Raw genomic sequence first — 19558 nt, 5'->3', positions numbered from 1 at the left:
CACCTCCCCTACGGCCCCCACCTCCCCTACGGCCCCCACCTCCCCGGCCCCCACCTACGGCCCCAACGGCCCCCCCCCCATGGCCCCCACCTCCCCTACGGCCCCCACCTCCCTACGGCCCCCCACCTCCCCCAACGGCCCTGGCCCACCTCCCCAACGGCCCCCACCTCCCCTACGGCCCCCACCTCCCCAACGGCCCCCACCTCCCCCACGGCCCCACCTCCCCTACGACCCCCACCTCCCCTACGGCCCCACCTCCCTACGGCCCCTACGGCTCCCCCATGGGCCCCATGGCCCCCACCTCCGGCCCCCCACCTCCCCTACGGCCCCCACCTCCCCTACGGCCAGAGAGGGGGTCAGCAGTGAGGGGACAGCGTCGGACCGTACAGAAGGTAACGCTGCTCGTCTCCAGAGGCTAACACAACGTGTCTCTGAGCGTGTGTCTGAGTCTCACCGGTCAGTGTGTGAGGGCACAGCCCTATCAGTGGTTTCTGACCCCCAGACTGACAGCGAGGAGGTTTTAACTCAGTCACACAGTATAGTGGAGAGGGAAGAGTCTCTCAGTCACCCTCAGACTGACAGTGAGGAGGTTTTAACTCAGTCACACAGTATAGTGGAGAGGGAAGAGTCTCTCAGTCACCCCCAGACTGACAGCGAGGAGGTTTTAACTCAGTCACACAGTATAGTGGAGAGGGAAGAGTCTCTCAGTCACCCTCAGACTGACAGCGAGGAGGTTTTAACTCAGTCACACAGTATAGTGGAGAGGGAAGAGTCTCTCAGTCGGGAACACGGCATTGTTCACAGTGAAGAGACAGACAGAGTCCCGGAAGAGACAGGAACAGGGGAGGAGGTGGAGGAGAGGAGGGATAGGGGTTCAGAAACCAGGACAGAGACAGAGACAGAGGAGAGGAGTAGACGTGTTGGCATCTTGCAGGTGGTTGACACCGGTGAGACAGACTCTCACCATGATGACCCTGAGGTCTCCACCGGCCAATCAGACACTCCCCAAGGAGAGGACGAGACACTGAACACTCTGACTGAGATTCTCATACACTTAGCCCCCACTCCCACTGCCCACCAAACACCAACGCACTACACACCTTCCACTGAATCAGAGACCGAGAGACCGGAGGACAAGGAGGAGGAGGAGGAGGAGGAGGAGGTGGAGCAAGAGGAAGAGAACCACTCAGATACTGAGCCCCAAGAGAAAGAAGAGACAGGTACATATCTCTCCCTCCTTCATCCCTCGTTCATCCCTAATCATCCACCATCCTCCCTTCATCCCTAATCATCCACCATCCTCCCTTCATCCCTAATCATCCACCATCCTCCCTTCATCCCTAATCATCCACCATCCTCCCTTCATCCCTAATCATCCACCATCCTCCCTTCATCCCTAATCATCCACCATCCTCCCTTCATCCCTAAATCATCCACCATCCTCCCTTCATCCCTAATCATCCACCATCCTCCCTTCATCCCTCGTTCATCCCTAAATCATCCACCATCCTCCCTTCATCCCTAAATCATCCACCATCCTCCCTTCATCCCTAAATCATCCAACATCCTCCCTTCATCCCTAAATCATCCACCATCCTCCCTTCATCCCTAAATCATCCAACATCCTCCCTTCATCCCTCATTCATCCCTAAATCATCCAACATCCTCCCTTCATCCCTCATTCATCCCTAAATCATCCAACATCCTCCCTTCATCCCTCATTCATCCCTAAATCATCCACCATCCTCCCTTCATCCCTCGTTCATCCCTAAATCCTCCACCTTCATCCCTCGTTCATCCCCAAATCATCCACCATCCTCCCGTTCTGCACTGCTGCTTAACCCCCCTGCAAATACTTCTCCTGTTTAGCAGTCACTTCTGTTTAGTAGTCACTCCTGTTTAGTAGTCACCCCTGTTTAGCAGTCACTTCTGTTTAGTAGTCACCCCTGTTTAGCAGTCACCCCTGTTTAGTAGTCACCCCTGTTTAGCAGTCACCCCTGTTTAGCAGTCACTCCTGTTTAGCAGTCACTCCTGTTTAGCAGTCACTCCTGTTTAGCAGTCACCAATGACATGTTGGCCTGAGTGACTCCTCTCCAACTCCTCCTTCTCCACCTTCCACCTGTTGTCCTTCTTGTAGTGGTTCTAGCCCTCCTCTATAAGCCTCGCCTCTTAGAGAGAGAGACAGAGAGGGGGGGAGAGAGAGAGAGAGAGAGAGACAGAGACAGAGAGAGAGAGAGACAGGGGGAGAGAGAGACAGAGAGAGACAGGGGGAGAGAGAGACATAGAGAGACAGGGGGAGAGAGAGACATAGAGACAGGGGGAGAGAGAGACATAGAGAGAGAGAGAGAGACAGAGAGAGAGAGAGAGAGAGACAGAGAGAGAGAGACAGAGAGAGAGAGAGAGAGAGACAGACAGAGAGAGAGAGAGACAGAGAGACAGAGAGAGAGAGACAGGGGAGAGAGAGACAGAGAGAGAGAGAGAGAGAGAGAGAGAGACAGAGAGACAGAGAGAGAGAGAGAGACAGAGAGATACAGAGAGAGAGTATTGGAGAGTACTGTTGTGAGTGTGTTTTCTAAGGTATCATAGCTTGTCCTGTGATGGATAGACTAGACTCCTGATCCCCGCTCTCTCTGACGGAGGGTTAGTCTGTGCCCCAAAAGGCACCCTATTCCCTATGTAGTGCACTACTTTAGACCAGAGGCAGAGCCCTAGTAGTGCACTACATAGGGAATAGGGTGCCATTTGGGATGTAGACCCAGAGACAGCTAGCTAGCGTCAGATAGCCTCATCCTCTAGCAGTCGTGTGTCATGGTGCAATGGAGAGACTGATCTGATCTCACTGTGGGAGACGATAGAGGTTTAGTGTGGTGTAATGGAGAGACTGATCTGATCTCACTGTGGGAGACGATAGAGGTTTAGTGTGTTGTAGTGAAGAGACTGATCTGATCTCACTGTAGGAGACGATAGAGGTTTAATGTGGTGTAATGGAGAGACTGATCTGACTGTAGGAGACGATAGAGGTTTAGTGTGTTGTAATGAAGATACTGATCTGATCTGACTGTAGGAGACGATAGAGGTTTAGTGTGTTGTAGTGAAGAGACTGATTTGATCTGACTGTTGGAGACGATAGAGGTGTAGTGTAGTGTTGATGCCTGGATGTCTTGATAGATTTATAATATGTTTATAAATGTTTAGTGATTTATAAAGGTGTAGTGATTTATATCTGTCTATAAAGGTTTAGTTGAACTGTTTAGTGATTTATAAATGTTTATAAAGGTTTAGTGATTTATAAGGTTTAGTGATTTATAAAGGTTTAGTGATTTATAAAGGTTTAGTGATTTATAAAGGTTTAGTGATTTATAAAGGTTTAGTGATTTATATATATTTATAAAGGTTTAGTGATTTATATATATTTATAAAGGTTTAGTGATTTATATATATTTATAAAGGTTTAGTGATTTATAAAGGTTTAGTGATTTATATATATTTATAAAGGTTTAGTGATTTATATATATTTATAAAGGTTTAGTGATTTATATATATTTATAAAGGTTTAGTGATTTATAAAGGTTTAGTGATTTATATATATTTATAAAGGTTTAGTGATTTATATATATTTATAAAGGTTTAGTGATTTATATATATTTATAAAGGTTTAGTGATTTATATATATTTATAAAGGTTTAGTGATTTATATATATTTATAAAGGTTTAGTGATTTATAAAGGTTTAGTGATTTATATATATTTATAAAGGTTTAGTGATTTATAAAGGTTTAGTGATTTATAAAGGTTTAGTGATTTATAAAGGTTTAGTGATTTATAAAGGTTTAGTGATTTATAAAGGTTTAGTGATTTATATATATTTATAAAGGTTTAGTGATTTATATATATTTATAAAGGTTTAGTGATTTATATATATTTATAAAGGTTTAGTGATTTATATATATTTATAAAGGTTTAGTGATTTATATATATTTATAAAGGTTTAGTGATGTATATATATTTCTAAAGGTTTAGTGATTTATATATATTTATAAAGGTTTAGTGATGTATATATATTTATAAAGTGTGTATGACTTGTATCAAGGTTGTGTTCCATGCCAGTCAGTCAGTGACTAGTTGTGTATCTGTCTCTTTCTCCATCCAGGCCCCATTCAGCCAGAGGAACCTGTGTTAAAATCCTGTTCCGTGGACAAGCCATCCACTGAAACTAACCACAGAGACCCAGAACTACAACAGACCCCAGCAGTGATGTTCCCAGCCCAGTTAACCCAGTCCCCAGCCCAGTTAACCCAGTCCCCAGCCCAGTTAACCCAGTCCCCAGCCCAGTTAACCCAGTCCCCAGCCCAGTTAACCCAGTCCCCAGCCCAGCTAACCAGGTCCTACTCCCAGTCCAGCCAGTGCTCCCAGTCTTCAGTCTTTCCTAAGTCCCAGACACTGACAGAGGCCCACAACATCAATGCTGCTGTCCTCAGTTCTGGGGTGCTCTGTCTGCCTGGTGAGTAGAACAGCCCACATCTCTGGAAACACACAAGATGTTATATGTCCAACCAGGCTGGTTTGAGGAGGTAACGGTGATTCTGTCTGATCTGAGACCAGTTACTACCACGGTGATTCTGTCTTGATGTGACTAGCTGGTAAAACACGATCTGATCTGAGACCAGTTACTACCACAGTGATTCTGTCTTGATGTGACTAACTGTGTCACTGTTAAAACACGACCTGATTTGAGACCAGTTATTACCACAGTGATTATGTCTTGCTGTGACTAACTGTGTTACTGTTAAAACACGATCTGGTCTGAGACCAGTTTCTACCACGTGCTAGACATCCTGTTTGTGTGTTTGTCTCAGGAACAAGAGATAGGGGAGGTCGAGCCCTGGTGACCGTGACCACGAGGAACACCGGCTGGTTGAACCCAAGCTGTGACTGTGGAGAACTGGTCAGAATCCTCGTCTACTACTACACAATGCTCAGGTACTGTTACACACACAGACAGATCTGATCAGACAGACAGACAGACAGACAGACAGACAGACAGACAGACAGACAGACAGACAGACAGACAGACAGACAGACAGACAGACAGACAGACAGACAGACAGACAGACAGACAGACAGACAGACAGACAGACAGACAGACAGACAGACAGACAGACAGGTTAGGGGTGTAAGACTCCAACTCAGGCCCTCATGTTCCACCGTCCTACTGGTTTTTACTTTCTCCCTGACACTACGGTTCTGATAGCTCCTGACACTACGGTTCTGACACTACGGTTCTGACACTACGGTTCTGATAGCTCCTGACACTACGGTTCTGATAGCTCCTGACACTACGGTTCTGACACTATGGTTCTGATAGCTCCTGACACTACGGTTCTGACACTACGGTTCTGACACTACGGTTCTGATAGCTCCTGACACTACGGTTCTGATAGCTCCTGACACTACGGTTCTGATAGCTCCTGACACTACGGTTCTGATAGCTCCTGACACTACGGTTCTGATAGCTCCTGACACTACGGTTCTGATAGCTCCTGACACTACGGTTCTGATAGCTCCTGACACTATGGTTCTGACACTACGGTTCTGATAGCTCCTGACACTACGGTTCTGACACTACGGTTCTGATAGCTGCTGACACTACGGTTCTGATAGCTCCTGACACTACGGTTCTGATAGCTCCTGACACTACGGTTCTGATAGCTCCTGACACTACGGTTCTGACACTACGGTTCTGATAGCTGCTGACACTACGGTTCTGATAGCTCCTGACACTACGGTTCTGATAGCTCCTGACACTACGGTTCTGATAGCTCCTGACACTACGGTTCTGATAGCTGCTGACACTACGGTTCTGACACTACGGTTCTGATAGCTCCTGACACTACGGTTCTGATAGCTCCTGACACTACGGTTCTGATATCTCCTGACACTACGGTTCTGACACTACGGTTCTGACAGCTCCTGACACTACGGTTCTGATAGCTGCTGACACTACGGTTCTGATAGCTGCTGACACTACGGTTCTGATAGCTCCTGACACTACGGTTCTGACACTACGGTTCTGATATCTCCTGACACTACGGTTCTGACACTACGGTTCTGACAGCTCCTGACACTACGGTTCTGATAGCTGCTGACACTACGGTTCTGATAGCTGCTGACACTACGGTTCTGATAGCTGCTGACACTACGGTTCTGATAGCTCCTGACACTACGGTTCTGACACTACGGTTCTGATAGCTCCTGACACTACGGTTCTGATATCTCCTGACACTACGGTTCTGATAGCTCCTGACACTACGGTTCTGATAGCTCCTGACACTACGGTTCTGATAGCTCCTGACACTACGGTTCTGATAGCTCCTGACACTACGGTTCTGATAGCTCCTGACACTACGGTTCTGATAGCTTCTGACACTACGGTTCTGACACTACGGTTCTGATATCTCCTGACACTACGGTTCTGATAGCTCCTGACACTACGGTTCTGATAGCTTCTGACACTACGGTTCTGACACTACGGTTCTGATATCTCCTGACACTACGGTTCTGACACTACGGTTCTGATAGCTCCTGACACTACGGTTCTGATAGCTCCTGACACTACGGTTCTGACACTATGGTTCTGACACTACGGTTCTGATAGCTCCTGACACTACGGTTCTGATAGCTCCTGACACTACGGTTCTGACACTACGGTTCTGACACTACGGTTCTGATAGCTCCTGACACTACGGTTCTGACACTACGGTTCTGATATCTCCTGACACTACGGTTCTGATAGCTCCTGACACTACGGTTCTGATAGCTCCTGACACTACGGTCCTGACACTATGGTTCTGACACTACGGTTCTGACACTACGGTTCTGATATCTCCTGACACTACGGTTCTGACACTACGGTTCTGATAGCTGCTGACACTACGGTTCTGACACTACGGTTCTGATAGCTGCTGACACTACGGTTCTGATAGCTCCTGACACTACGGTTCTGATAGCTCCTGACACTACGGTTCTGATAGCTTGAACAGTGCTGAAGAGCTTACTGTTGTGGCCTGAGTCTCTGTCTCTGATGTCATATCCTGTGTTACAGGAAGGAGGTGCGTTCCCTAGGGTTGACAGTCGTGGTGGACTCTCGGCGGTGCTCCCCTGTCCCCGCTCTGTTCAGCGCCTTCAACATACTTCAGGTAAGACACGGTCAAACAGGAAACCAGGGAACAGTGTTTACTGACACGGTCAAACAGGAAACAGTGTTTACAGACACGGTCAAACAGGAAACAGTGTTTACAGACACGGTCAAACAGGAAACCAGGGGACAGAGTTTACTGACACGGTCAAACAGGAAACAGTGTTTACTGACACGGTCAAACAGGAAACCAGGGGACAGTGTTTACTGACACGGTCAAACAGGAAACCAGGAGACAGTGTTTACTGACACGGTCAAACAGGAAACAGTGTTTACAGACACGGTCAAACAGGAAACCAGGGAACAGTGTTTACAGACACGGTCAAACAGGAAACCAGGGAACAGTGTTTACTGACACGGTCAAACAGGAAACCAGGGAACAGTGTTTACTGACACGGTCAAACAGGAAACCAGGGAACAGTGTTTACTGACACGGGCAAACAGGAAACCAGGGAACAGTGTTTACTGACACGGTCAAACAGGAAACCAGGAGACAGTGTTTACTGACACGGTCAAACAGGAAACAGTGTTTACAGACACGGTCAAACAGGAAACCAGGGAACAGTGTTTACTGACACGGTCAAACAGGAAACCAGGGAACAGTGTTTACTGACACGGTCAAACAGGAAACCAGGGAACAGTGTTTACTGACACGGGCAAACAGGAAACCAGGGAACAGTGTTTACTGACACGGTCAAACAGGAAACCAGGGAACAGTGTTTACTGACACGGTCAAACAGGAAACCAGGAAACAGTGTTTACTGACACGGTCAAACAGGAAACAGTGTTTACTGACACGGGCAAACAGGAAACCAGGGAACAGTGTTTACTGACACGGTCAAACAGGAAACCAGGAAACAGTGTTTACAGACACGGTCAAACAGGAAACAGTGTTTACAGACACGGTCAAAAAGGAAACCAGGGAACAGTGTTTCCTGACACGGTCAAACAGGAAACCAGGGAACAGTGTTTCCTGACACGGTCAAACAGGAAACCAGGGAACAGTGTTTACTGACACGGTCAAACAGGAAACCAGGGAACAGTGTTTACTGACACGGGCAAACAGGAAACCAGGGAACAGGTTCTGGTGAAAGGAACAACTCAGAGGACTACTACTACTACTTACTACTGTAAGTCTCTGGATAAGAGAGTCTGTTAAATGACTCACTACTGTAAGTCTCTGGATAAGAGAGTCTGTTAAATGACTCTCTACTGTAAGTCTCTGGATCAGAGAGTCTGTTAAATGACTCTCTACTGTAAGTCTCTCTGGATCAGAGTCTGTTAAATGACTCTCTACTGTAAGCCTCTCTGGATCAGAGAGTCTGTTAAATGACTCACTACTGTAAGTCTCTGGATAAGAGAGTCTGTTAAATGACTCACTACTGTAAGTCTCTGGATAAGAGAGTCTGTTAAATGACTCACTACTGTAAGTCTCTGGATAAGAGAGTCTGTTAAATGACTCTCTACTGTAAGTCTCTGGATCAGAGAGTCTGTTAAATGACTCTCTACTGTAAGTCTCTCTGGATCAGAGTCTGTTAAATGACTCTCTACTGTAAGCCTCTCTGGATCAGAGAGTCTGTTAAATGACTCACTACTGTAAGTCTCTGGATAAGAGAGTCTGTTAAATGACTCACTACTGTAAGTCTCTGGATAAGAGAGTCTGTTAAATGACTCACTACTGTAAGTCTCTGGATAAGAGAGTCTGTTAAATGACTCTCTACTGTAAGTCTCTGGATCAGAGAGTCTGTTAAATGACTCTCTACTGTAAGTCTCTCTGGATCAGAGTCTGTTAAATGACTCTCTACTGTAAGCCTCTCTGGATCAGAGAGTCTGTTAAATGACTCACTACTGTAAGTCTCTGGATAAGAGAGTCTGTTAAATGACTCACTACTGTAAGTCTCTGGATAAGAGAGTCTGTTAAATGACTCACTACTGTAAGTCTCTGGATAAGAGAGTCTGTTAAATGACTCTCTACTGTAAGTCTCTGGATCAGAGAGTCTGTTAAATGACTCTCTACTGTAAGTCTCTCTGGATCAGAGTCTGTTAAATGACTCTCTGGTAAGCCTCTCTGGATCAGAGAGTCTGTTAAATGACTCACTACTGTAAGTCTCTGGATAAGAGAGTCTGTTAAATGACTCACTACTGTAAGTCTCTGGATAAGAGAGTCTGTTAAATGACTCACTACTGTAAGTCTCTGGATAAGAGAGTCTGTTAAATGACTCTCTACTGTAAGTCTCTGGATCAGAGAGTCTGTTAAATGACTCTCTACTGTAAGTCTCTCTGGATCAGAGTCTGTTAAATGACTCTCTACTGTAAGCCTCTCTGGATCAGAGAGTCTGTTAAATGACTCACTACTGTAAGTCTCTGGATAAGAGAGTCTGTTAAATGACTCACTACTGTAAGTCTCTGGATAAGAGAGTCTGTTAAATGACTCACTACTGTAAGTCTCTGGATAAGAGAGTCTGTTAAATGACTCTCTACTGTAAGTCTCTGGATCAGAGAGTCTGTTAAATGACTCTCTACTGTAAGTCTCTCTGGATCAGAGTCTGTTAAATGACTCTCTACTGTAAGCCTCTCTGGATCAGAGAGTCTGTTAAATGACTCACTACTGTAAGTCTCTGGATAAGAGAGTCTGTTAAATGACTCACTACTGTAAGTCTCTGGATAAGAGAGTCTGTTAAATGACTCACTACTGTAAGTCTCTGGATAAGAGAGTCTGTTAAATGACTCTCTACTGTAAGTCTCTGGATCAGAGAGTCTGTTAAATTACTCTCTACTGTAAGTCTCTGGATCAGAGAGTCTGTTAAATGACTCACTACTGTAAATCTCTCTGGATCAGAGAGTCTGTTAAATGACTCACTACTGTAAATATCTCTGGATCAGAGAGTCTGTTAAATGACTCTCTACTGTAAGTCTCTCGGGATCAGAGAGTCTGTTAAATGACTCTCTACTGTAAGTATCTCTGGATCAGAGAGTCTGGTAAATGTAGAAACAGCTCGTTGTGGTCATGGAGTCTGTTTGTAATCAGGATGCCTTTGTCCTCCAAACGTTCCACTTGGTGGTTGTCTAGTGGCCACCCTGCAGCCTCCACTCCGTCTCCATTTCAGTAGGAATAGACTGTGAGAGGACTTCATTACTGCCATGCAGTTCTGTGTATAATCACTCTGCTCTGTTCAAGTTGTCTCTTGAAGCTACGGTGGTGTCAGACACCGGGACACAACAACACTGTTAGCTTCAGTCATTCTCTCTACAATGTCATTTAGAGAACCTCTGAGTGCTCCGTCTGTCTGATGTTGTGAGGGTTCTAGAACTGAGTGCTCTGTCTATATGATATTGTGAGGGTTCTAGAACATGGTGAGTGCTCCATCTGTCTGTCTGATGTTGTGAGGGTTCTAGAACATGGTGAGTGCTCCATCTGTCTGTATGATATTGTGAGGGTTCTAGAACATGGTGAGTGCTCCATCTGTCTGTCTGATGTTGTGAGGGTTCTAGAACATGGTGAGTGCTCCGTCTGTCTGTCTGGTGTTGTGAGGGTTCTAGAACATGGTGAGTGCTCCATCTGTCTGTCTGGTGTTGTTGGGGTTCTAGAACATGGTGAGTGCTCCGTCTGTCTGTCTGGTGTTGTGAGGGTTCTAGAACATGGTGAGTGCTCCGTCTGTCTGTCTGGTGTTGTGAGGGTTCTAGAACATGGTGAGTGCTCCGTCTGTCTGTCTGGTGTTGTGAGGGTTCTAGAACATGGTGAGTGCTCCGTCTGTCTGTCTGGTGTTGTGAGGGTTCTAGAACATGGTGAGTGCTCCGTCTGTCTGTCTGGTGTTGTGAGGGTTCTAGAACATGGTGAGTGCTCCGTCTGTCTGTCTGGTGTTGTGAGGGTTCTAGAACATGGTGAGTGCTCCGTCTGTCTGTCTGTCTGGTGTTGTGAGGGTTCTAGAACATGGTGAGTGCTCAGTCTGTCTGTCTGTCTGGTGTTGTGAGGGTTCTAGAACATGGTGAGTGCTCCGTCTGTCTGTCTGGTGTTGTGAGGGTTCTAGAACATGGTGAGTGCTCCGTCTGTCTGGTGTTGTGAGGGTTCTAGAACATGGTGAGTGCTCAGTCTGTCTGTCTGTCTGGTGTTGTGAGGGTTCTAGAACATGGTGAGTGCTCAGTCTGTCTGTCTGTCTGGTGTTGTGAGGGTTCTAGAACATGGTGAGTGCTCCGTCTGTCTGTCTGGTGTTGTGAGGGTTCTAGAACATGGTGAGTGCTCCGTCTGTCTGTCTGGTGTTGTGAGGGTTCTAGAACATGGTGAGTGCTCCGTCTGTCTGTCTGGTGTTGTGAGGGTTCTAGAACATGGTGAGTGCTCCGTCTGTCTGTCTGGTGTTGTGAGGGTTCTAGAACATGGTGAGTGCTCCGTCTGTCTGTCTGGTGTTGTGAGGGTTCTAGAACATGGTGAGTGCTCAGTCTGTCTGTCTGTCTGGTGTTGTGAGGGTTCTAGAACATGGTGAGTGCTCAGTCTGTCTGTCTGTCTGGTGTTGTGAGGGTTCTAGAACACATGTGTCCTTCCCTCCATTCCAGGTCACTGCTAACAATGACAGTTGAGCAGGGTTATCACCCTCAGCCACAGAGGTCCGTCCCTTAATGAAGCCCCTCACCAGACCTCCTGGTCCCACAGGGAATAGCCCCCCCCCCCCCCCCCCCCCAACACACAATGTCTCCACATAGCATCATCTTATTACTGGGTCGAAGGGCCTAACACCTTGGCTGTGTCCCACATGGCACACTATTCCCTTCATAGTGCTCTACTTTAGACCATTACTGGCCCTATCCTGGCCTGGCCACAGTCTCTGGCTTTGATACATTGCTCACTAATTGATTTGACCACAATGGCTGCTTTGATGGTCACTGTGGACAATTTGATTCCTGTTTTCTCCTGTTTGTTCGATGGTGGACCATGATTTGGTCTCCTGTCAATTTGGATTTACAACAGGTGTAGTAGACCTCACAGTGAAATGCTGAATACAACAGGTGTAGTAGACCTCACAGTGAAATGCTGAATACAACAGGTGTAGTAGACCTTACAGTGAAATGCTGAATACAACAGGTGTAGTAGACCTTACAGTGAAATGCTGAATACAACAGGTGTAGTAGACCTCACAGTGAAATGCTGAATACAACAGGTGTAGTAGACCTCACAGTGAAATGCTGAATACAACAGGTGTAGTAGACCTTACAGTGAAATGCTGAATACAACATGTGTAGCAGACCTCACAGTGAAATGCTGAATACAACAGGTGTAGTAGACCTTACAGTGAAATGCTGAATACAACAGGTGTAGTAGACCTCACAGTGAAATGCTGAATACAACAGGTGTAGTAGACCTCACAGTGAAATGCCGAATACAACAGGTGTAGTAGACCTCACAGTGAAATGCTGAATACAACAGGTGTAGTAGACCTTACAGTGAAATGCTGAATACAACAGGTGTAGTAGACCTCTCAGTGAAATGCTGAATACAACAGGTGTAGTAGACCTCACAGTGAAATGCTGAATACAACAGGTGTAGTAGACCTCACAGTGAAATGCTGAATACAACAGGTGTAGTAGACCTCACAGTGAAATGCTGAATACAACAGGTGTAGTAGACCTTACAGTGAAATGCTGAATACAACAGGTGTAGTAGACCTCACAGTGAAATGCTGAATACAACAGGTGTAGTAGACCTCACAGTGAAATGCCGAATACAACAGGTGTAGTAGACCTCACAGTGAAATGCTGAATACAACAGGTGTAGTAGACCTTACAGTGAAATGCTGAATACAACAGGTGTAGTAGACCTTACAGTGAAATGCTGAATACAACAGGTGTAGTAGACCTCACAGTGAAATGCTGAATACAACAGGTGTAGTAGACCTCACAGTGAAATGCTGAATACAACAGGTGTAGTAGAGGCTATATATATACAGGGTATTACGGTACAGAGTCAATGTGGAGGCTATATACAGGGTATTACGGTACAGAGTCAATGTGGAGGCTATATACAGGGTGTTACGGTACAGAGTCAATGTGGAGGCTATATACAGGGTATTACGGTACAGAGTCAATGTGGAGGCTATATACAGGGTATTACGGTACAGAGTCAATGTGGAGGCTGTATACAGGGTATTAAATTGTTGCATCTATATTTTAGAAGAGTATATTTCACATATATATTAACCTTTAGGGCGGCACACAATTGGCCCAGCGTTGGCCGGGGTAGGCCGGGTGTGGCCGGGAGTAGGCCGGGTGTGGCCGGGGTAGGCTGTGTGGCCGGGGTAGGCTGTGTGTGGCAGGGTAGGCTGTGTGTGGCCGGGGTAGGCTGTGTGGGCAGGGTAGGCTGTGTGTGGCCGGGGTAGGCTGTGTGTGGCCGGGGTATGGTACAGGTCAGGCCGGTTTGGCCGGGGTAGGCTGTGTTTGGCTGGGGTAGGCCGGTAAGAATTTGTTCTTAAATGACTTGCCTGGTTAAATAATAGTTAAATACATAGATTAAATCTGACTCATATTTTACTGAGCCCCATGAGTCACATGAGAAAACACACACACACACACACACACACACACACACACACACACACACACACACACACACACACACACACACACACACACACACACACACACACACACACACACACACACACACACACACACACACACACACACACACACACACACACACACACACACACACACAGAGTTTTCCCCTGACGAGCATTGTACATGTCTATACAGGGGACCAGACCTGCTACTGTAGTTCACTGTTTTGTCTGATTCTAGGTCAGTCTTTATCACCCAGCAGAACAACTAGTCAGGGTTTATACTGTTTTGTCTGATTCTAGGTCAGTCTTTATCACCCAGCAGAGCAACTAGTCAGGGTTTATACTGTTTTGTCTGATTCTAGGTCAGTCTTTATCACCCAGCAGAGCAACTAGTCAGGGTTTATACTGTTTTGTCTGATTCTAGGTCAGTCTTTATCACCCAGCAGAGCAACTAGTCAGGGTTTATACTGTTTTGTCTGATTCTAGGTCAGTCTTTATCACCCAGCAGAGCAACTAGTCAGGGTTTATACTGTTTTGTCTGATTCTAGGTCAGTCTTTGTTATTAATACTGTCTACTACAGGTCGGTAATAGATAACAACAGTATCCAGATCAGTGTTAGTTATATTGACTGGTCGGTAATAGATAACAACAGTATCCAGATCAGTGTTAGTTATGTTGACTGGTCGGTAATAGATAACAACAGTATCCAGATCAGTGTTAGTTATGTTGACTGGTCGGTAATAGATAACAACAGTATCCAGATCAGTGTTAGTTATGTTGACAGGTCGGTAATAGATAACAACAGTATCCAGATCAGTGTTAGTTATGTTGAAGAGGTCGGTAATAGATAACAACAGTTTCCAGATCAGTGTTAGTTATGTTGACAGGTCGGTAATAGATAACAACAGTATCCAGATCAGTGTTAGTTATGTTGACAGGTCGGTAATAGATAACAACAGTATTAAGGGAGAGAGGAAGGAGGGGGTGGAGGGGGTTAATGTAGCAATCTGCATTAAGGGGTAGAGGGTGGAGGGGGTTAATGTAGCATTCTGCATTAAGGGAGAGAGGAAGGAGGGGGTGGAGGGGGTTAATGTAGCATTCTGCATTAAGGGGGAGGAAGGAGGGGGTGGAGGGGGTTAATGCAGCAATCTGCATTAAGGGGGAGGAAGGAGGGGTGGAGGGGGTTAATGTAGCAATCTGCATTAAGGGGGAGGAAGGAGGGGTGGAGGGGGTTAATGTAGCAATCTGCATTAAGGGGAGAGGAAGGAGGGGTGGAGGGGGTTAATGTAGCAATCTGCATTAAGGGGGAGGAAGGAGGGGGTGGAGGGGTTAATGTAGCAATCTGCATTAAGGGGGAGGAAGGAGGGGTGGAGGAGGTTAATGTAGCAATCTGCATTAAGGGGGAGGAAGGAGGGGTGGAGGGGGTTAATGTAGCATTCTGCATTAAGGGGAGAGGAAAGAGGGGTGGAGGGGGTTAATGCAGCAATCTGCATTAAGGGGGAGGAAGGAGGGGTGGAGCGGGTTAATGTAGCAATCTGCATTAAGGGGAGAGGAAGGAGGGGGTGGAGAGGGTTAATGTAGCAATCTGCATTAAGGGGAGGAAGGAGGGGTGGAGGGGGTTAATGTAGCAATCTGCATTAAGGGGAGGAAGGAGGGGGTGGAGGGGTTAATGCAGCAATCTGCATTAAGGGGAGGAAGGAGGGGGCGGAGGGGGTTAATGTAGCAATCTGCATTAAGGGGGAGAAAGGAGGGGGTGGAGGGGGTTAATGTAGCAATCTGCATTAAGGGGAGGAAGGATGGGGTGGAGGGAGTTAATGTAGCAATCTGCATTAAGGGGGAGGAAGGAGGGGGTGGAGGGGGTTAATGTAGCAATCTGCATTAAGGGGGAGGAAGGAGGGGGTGGAGGGGGTTAATGCAGCAATCTGCATTAAGGGGGAGGAAGGAGGGGTGGAGGGGGTTAATGTAGCAATCTGCATTAAGGGGGAGGAAGGAGGGGGTGGAGGGGGTTAATGCAGCAATCTGCATTAAGGGGGAGGAAGGAGGGGTGGAGGGGGTTAATGTAGCAATCTGCATTAAGGGGGAGGAAGGAGGGGGTGGAGGGGGTTAATGTAGCAATCTGCATTAAGGGGAGAGGAAGGAGGGGGTGGAGGGGGTTAATGTAGCAATCTGCATTAAGGGGGAGGAAGGAGGGGGTGGAGGGGGTTAATGTAGCAATCTGCATTAAGGGGAGGAAGGATGGGGTGGAGGGATTTAATGTAGCAATCTGCATTAAGGGGGAGGAAGGAGGGGGTGGAGGGGGTTAATGTAGCAATCTGCATTAAGGGGTAGAGGGTGGAGGGGGTTAATGTAGCATTCTGCATTAAGGGAGAGAGGAAGGGGGGGGGGTGGGGGTTAATGTAGCAATCTGCATTAAGGGGAGAGGAAGGAGGGGGTGGAGAGGGTTAATGTAGCAATCTGCATTAAGGGGGAGGAAGGAGGGGGTGGAGGGGGTTAATGTAGCAATCTGCATTAAGGGGGAGGAAGGAGGGGGTGGAGGGGGTTAATGCAGCAATCTGCATTAAGGGGGAGGAAGGAGGGGGTGGAGGGGGTTAATGTAGCAATCTGCATTAAGGGGAGGAAGGAGGGGGTGGAGGGGTTAATGCAGCAATCTGCATTAAGGGGGAGGAAGGAGGGGGCGGAGGGGTTAATGTAGCAATCTGCATTAAGGGGGAGAAAGGAGGGGTGGAGGGGGTTAATGTAGCAATCTGCATTAAGGGGGAGGAAGGATGGGGTGGAGGGAGTTAATGTAGCAATCTGCATTAAGGGGGAGGAAGGAGGGGGTGGAGGGGGTTAATGTAGCAATCTGCATTAAGGGGGAGGAAGGAGGGGGTGGAGGGGGTTAATGCAGCAATCTGCATTAAGGGGGAGGAAGGAGGGGTGGAGGGGGTTAATGTAGCAATCTGCATTAAGGGGGAGGAGGAAGGAGGGGGTGGAGGGGGTTAATGCAGCAATCTGCATTAAGGGGGAGGAAGGAGGGGGTGGAGGGGTTAATGTAGCAATCTGCATTAAGGGGGAGGAAGGAGGGGGTGGAGGGGGTTAATGTAGCAATCTGCATTAAGGGAGAGGAAGGAGGGGTGGAGGGGGTTAATGTAGCAATCTGCATTAAGGGGGAGGAAGGAGGGGGTGGAGGGGGTTAATGTAGCAATCTGCATTAAGGGGAGGAAGGATGGGGTGGAGGGATTTAATGTAGCAATCTGCATTAAGGGGGAGGAAGGAGGGGGTGGAGGGGGTTAATGTAGCAATCTGCATTAAGGGGTAGAGGGTGGAGGGGTTAATGTAGCATTCTGCATTAAGGGAGAGAGGAAGGGGGGTGGGGGTTAATGTAGCAATCTGCATTAAGGGGAGAGGAAGGAGGGGGTGGAGAGGGTTAATGTAGCAATCTGCATTAAGGGGAGGAAGGAGGGGTGGAGGGGGTTAATGTAGCAATCTGCATTAAGGGGAGGAAGGAGGGGTGGAGGGGGTTAATGCAGCAATCTGCATTAAGGGGGAGGAAGGAGGGGTGGAGGGGGGTTAATGTAGCAATCTGCATTAAGGGGGAGGAAGGAGGGGGTGGAGGGGGTTAATGTAGCAATCTGCATTAAGGGGGAGGAAGGATGGGGTGGAGGGAGTTAATGTAGCAATCTGCATTAAGGGGAGGAAGGAGGGGGTGGAGGGGGTTAATGTAGCAATCTGCATTAAGGGGGAGGAAGGAGGGGGTGGAGGGGGTTAATGCAGCAATCTGCATTAAGGGGGAGGAAGGAGGGGGTGGAGGGGGTTAATGTAGCAATCTGCATTAAGGGGAGGAAGGAGGGGTGGAGGGGGTTAATGCAGCAATCTGCATTAAGGGGGAGGAAGGAGGGGGTGGAGGGGGTTAATGTAGCAATCTGCATTAAGGGGGAGGAAGGAGGGGGTGGAGGGGGTTAATGTAGCAATCTGCATTAAGGGGAGAGGAAGGAGGGGGTGGAGGGGGTTAATGTAGCAATCTGCATTAAGGGGAGGAAGGAGGGGTGGAGGGGGTTAATGTAGCAATCTGCATTAAGGGGGAGGAAGGATGGGGTGGAGGGATTTAATGTAGCAATCTGCATTAAGGGGGAGGAAGGAGGGGGTGGAGGGGGTTAATGTAGCAATCTGCATTAAGGGGTAGAGGGTGGAGGGGGTTAATGTAGCATTCTGCATTAAGGGGAGAGGAAGGGGGGGTGGAGGGGGTTAATGTAGCAATCTGCATTAAGGGAGAGGAAGGAGGGGGTGGAGGGGGTTAATGTAGCAATCTGCATTAAGGGGGAGGAAGGAGGGGGTGGAGGGGGTTAATGTAGCAATCTGCATTAAGGGATAGAGGAAGGAGGGGGTGGAGGGGGTTAATGTAGCAATCTGCATTAAGGGGGAGAGGAAGGAGGGGGTGGAGGGGGTTAATGTAGCAATCTGCATTAAGGGAGAGGAAGGAGGGGGTGGAGGGGTTAATGTAGCAATCTGCATTAAGGGGAGGAAGGAGGGAGGTTAATGTAGCAATCTGCATTAAGGGGGAGGAAGGAGGGGGTGGAGGGGGTTAATGTAGCAATCTGCATTAAGGGGGAGGAAGGAGGGGGTGGAGGGGGGAGGGGGTTAATGTAGCAATCTGCATTAAGGGAGAGAGGAAGGAGGGGTGGAGGGGTTAATGTAGCAATCTGCATTAAGGGGGAGGAAGGAGGGGGTGGAGGGGTTAATGTAGCAATCTGCATTAAGGGAGAGAGGAAGGAGGGGGTGGAGGGGGTTAATGTAGCAATCTGCATTAAGGGAGAGGGGATGGAGAGGGTGGAGGGGGTTAATGCAGCAATCTGCATTAAGGGGTAGAGGGTGGAGGGGGTTAATGTAGGATTCTGCATTAAGGGGGAGGAAGGAGGGGAGGGGGGGGTTAATGTAGCAATCTGCATCAAGGGGTAGAGGGTGGAGGGGTTAATGTAGCATTCTGCATTAAGGGGGAGGAAGGAGGGGGTGGAGGGGGTTAATGTAGCAATCTGCATTAAGGGGGAGGAAGGAGGGGGTGGAGGGGGTTAATGCAGCAATCCGCATTAAGGGAGAGAGGAAGGAGGGGGTGGAGGGGGTTAATGTAGCAATCTGCATTAAGGGAGAGAGAGGAAGGAGGGGGTGGGGGGGGGTTAATTTACCAATCTGCATTAAGGGAGAGGGGATGGAGAGGGTGGAGGGGGTTAATGTAGCAATCTGCATTAATGGGGGTGGAGGGGGTTAATGTAGCAATCTGCATTAAGGGGAGGAAGGAGGGGGTGGAGGGGTTAATGTAGCAATCTGCATTAAGGGGGTAGGGGGAGGAAGGATGGGGAGGAGGGGGGTTAATGTAGCAATCTGCATTAAGGGGGAGGAAGGAGGGGTGGAGGGGGTTAATGTAGCAATCTGCATTAAGGGGGAGGAGAGGGTGGAGGGGGTTAATGTAGCAATCTGCATTAAGGGGAGGAAGGAGGGTGGAGGGGGTTAATGTAGCAATCTGCATTAAGGGGAGAGGAAGGAGGGGGGTGGAGGGGTTAATGTAGCAATCTGCATTAAGGGGGAGGAAGGAGGGGTGGAGGGGGTTAATGTAGCAATCTGCATTAAGGGGGAGGAAGGAGGGGGTGGAGGGGGTTAATGTAGCAATCTGCATTAAGGGGGAGGAAGGAGGGGGTGGAGGGGTTAATGTAGCAATCTGCATTAAGGGGAGGAAGGAGGGGGTGGAGGGGGTTAATGTAGCAATCTGCATTAAGGGGAGGAAGGATGGGGGGAAGGAGGGAGGGGTTAATGTAGCAATCTGCATTAAGGGGGAGGAAGGAGG

The 19558-nt window shown here is 48.0% G+C and overlaps 1 protein-coding gene across 1 annotated transcript in view; it reads left to right on the top strand.

The window, feature by feature from the left end:
• LOC124035367 overlaps positions 1-19558 on the top strand; it is a 160228-nt gene that overhangs the window by 25657 nt on the left and 115013 nt on the right. The window contains exons 3-6 of the mRNA XM_046348828.1: positions 518-1220; positions 4150-4500; positions 4856-4979; positions 7102-7195. Of these exons, the coding sequence (XP_046204784.1) occupies positions 518-1220; positions 4150-4500; positions 4856-4979; positions 7102-7195 (1272 nt within the window). The remainder of the gene's footprint in view (positions 1-517; positions 1221-4149; positions 4501-4855; positions 4980-7101; positions 7196-19558) is intronic.

This window comes from Oncorhynchus gorbuscha, linkage group LG05 (genome assembly GCF_021184085.1).
Source record: "Oncorhynchus gorbuscha isolate QuinsamMale2020 ecotype Even-year linkage group LG05, OgorEven_v1.0, whole genome shotgun sequence".
Taxonomy (NCBI): domain Eukaryota; kingdom Metazoa; phylum Chordata; class Actinopteri; order Salmoniformes; family Salmonidae; genus Oncorhynchus; species Oncorhynchus gorbuscha.
Note: the sequence above shows the minus strand (reverse complement) of the source record. Positions and strands in the feature narration are given on the sequence as shown.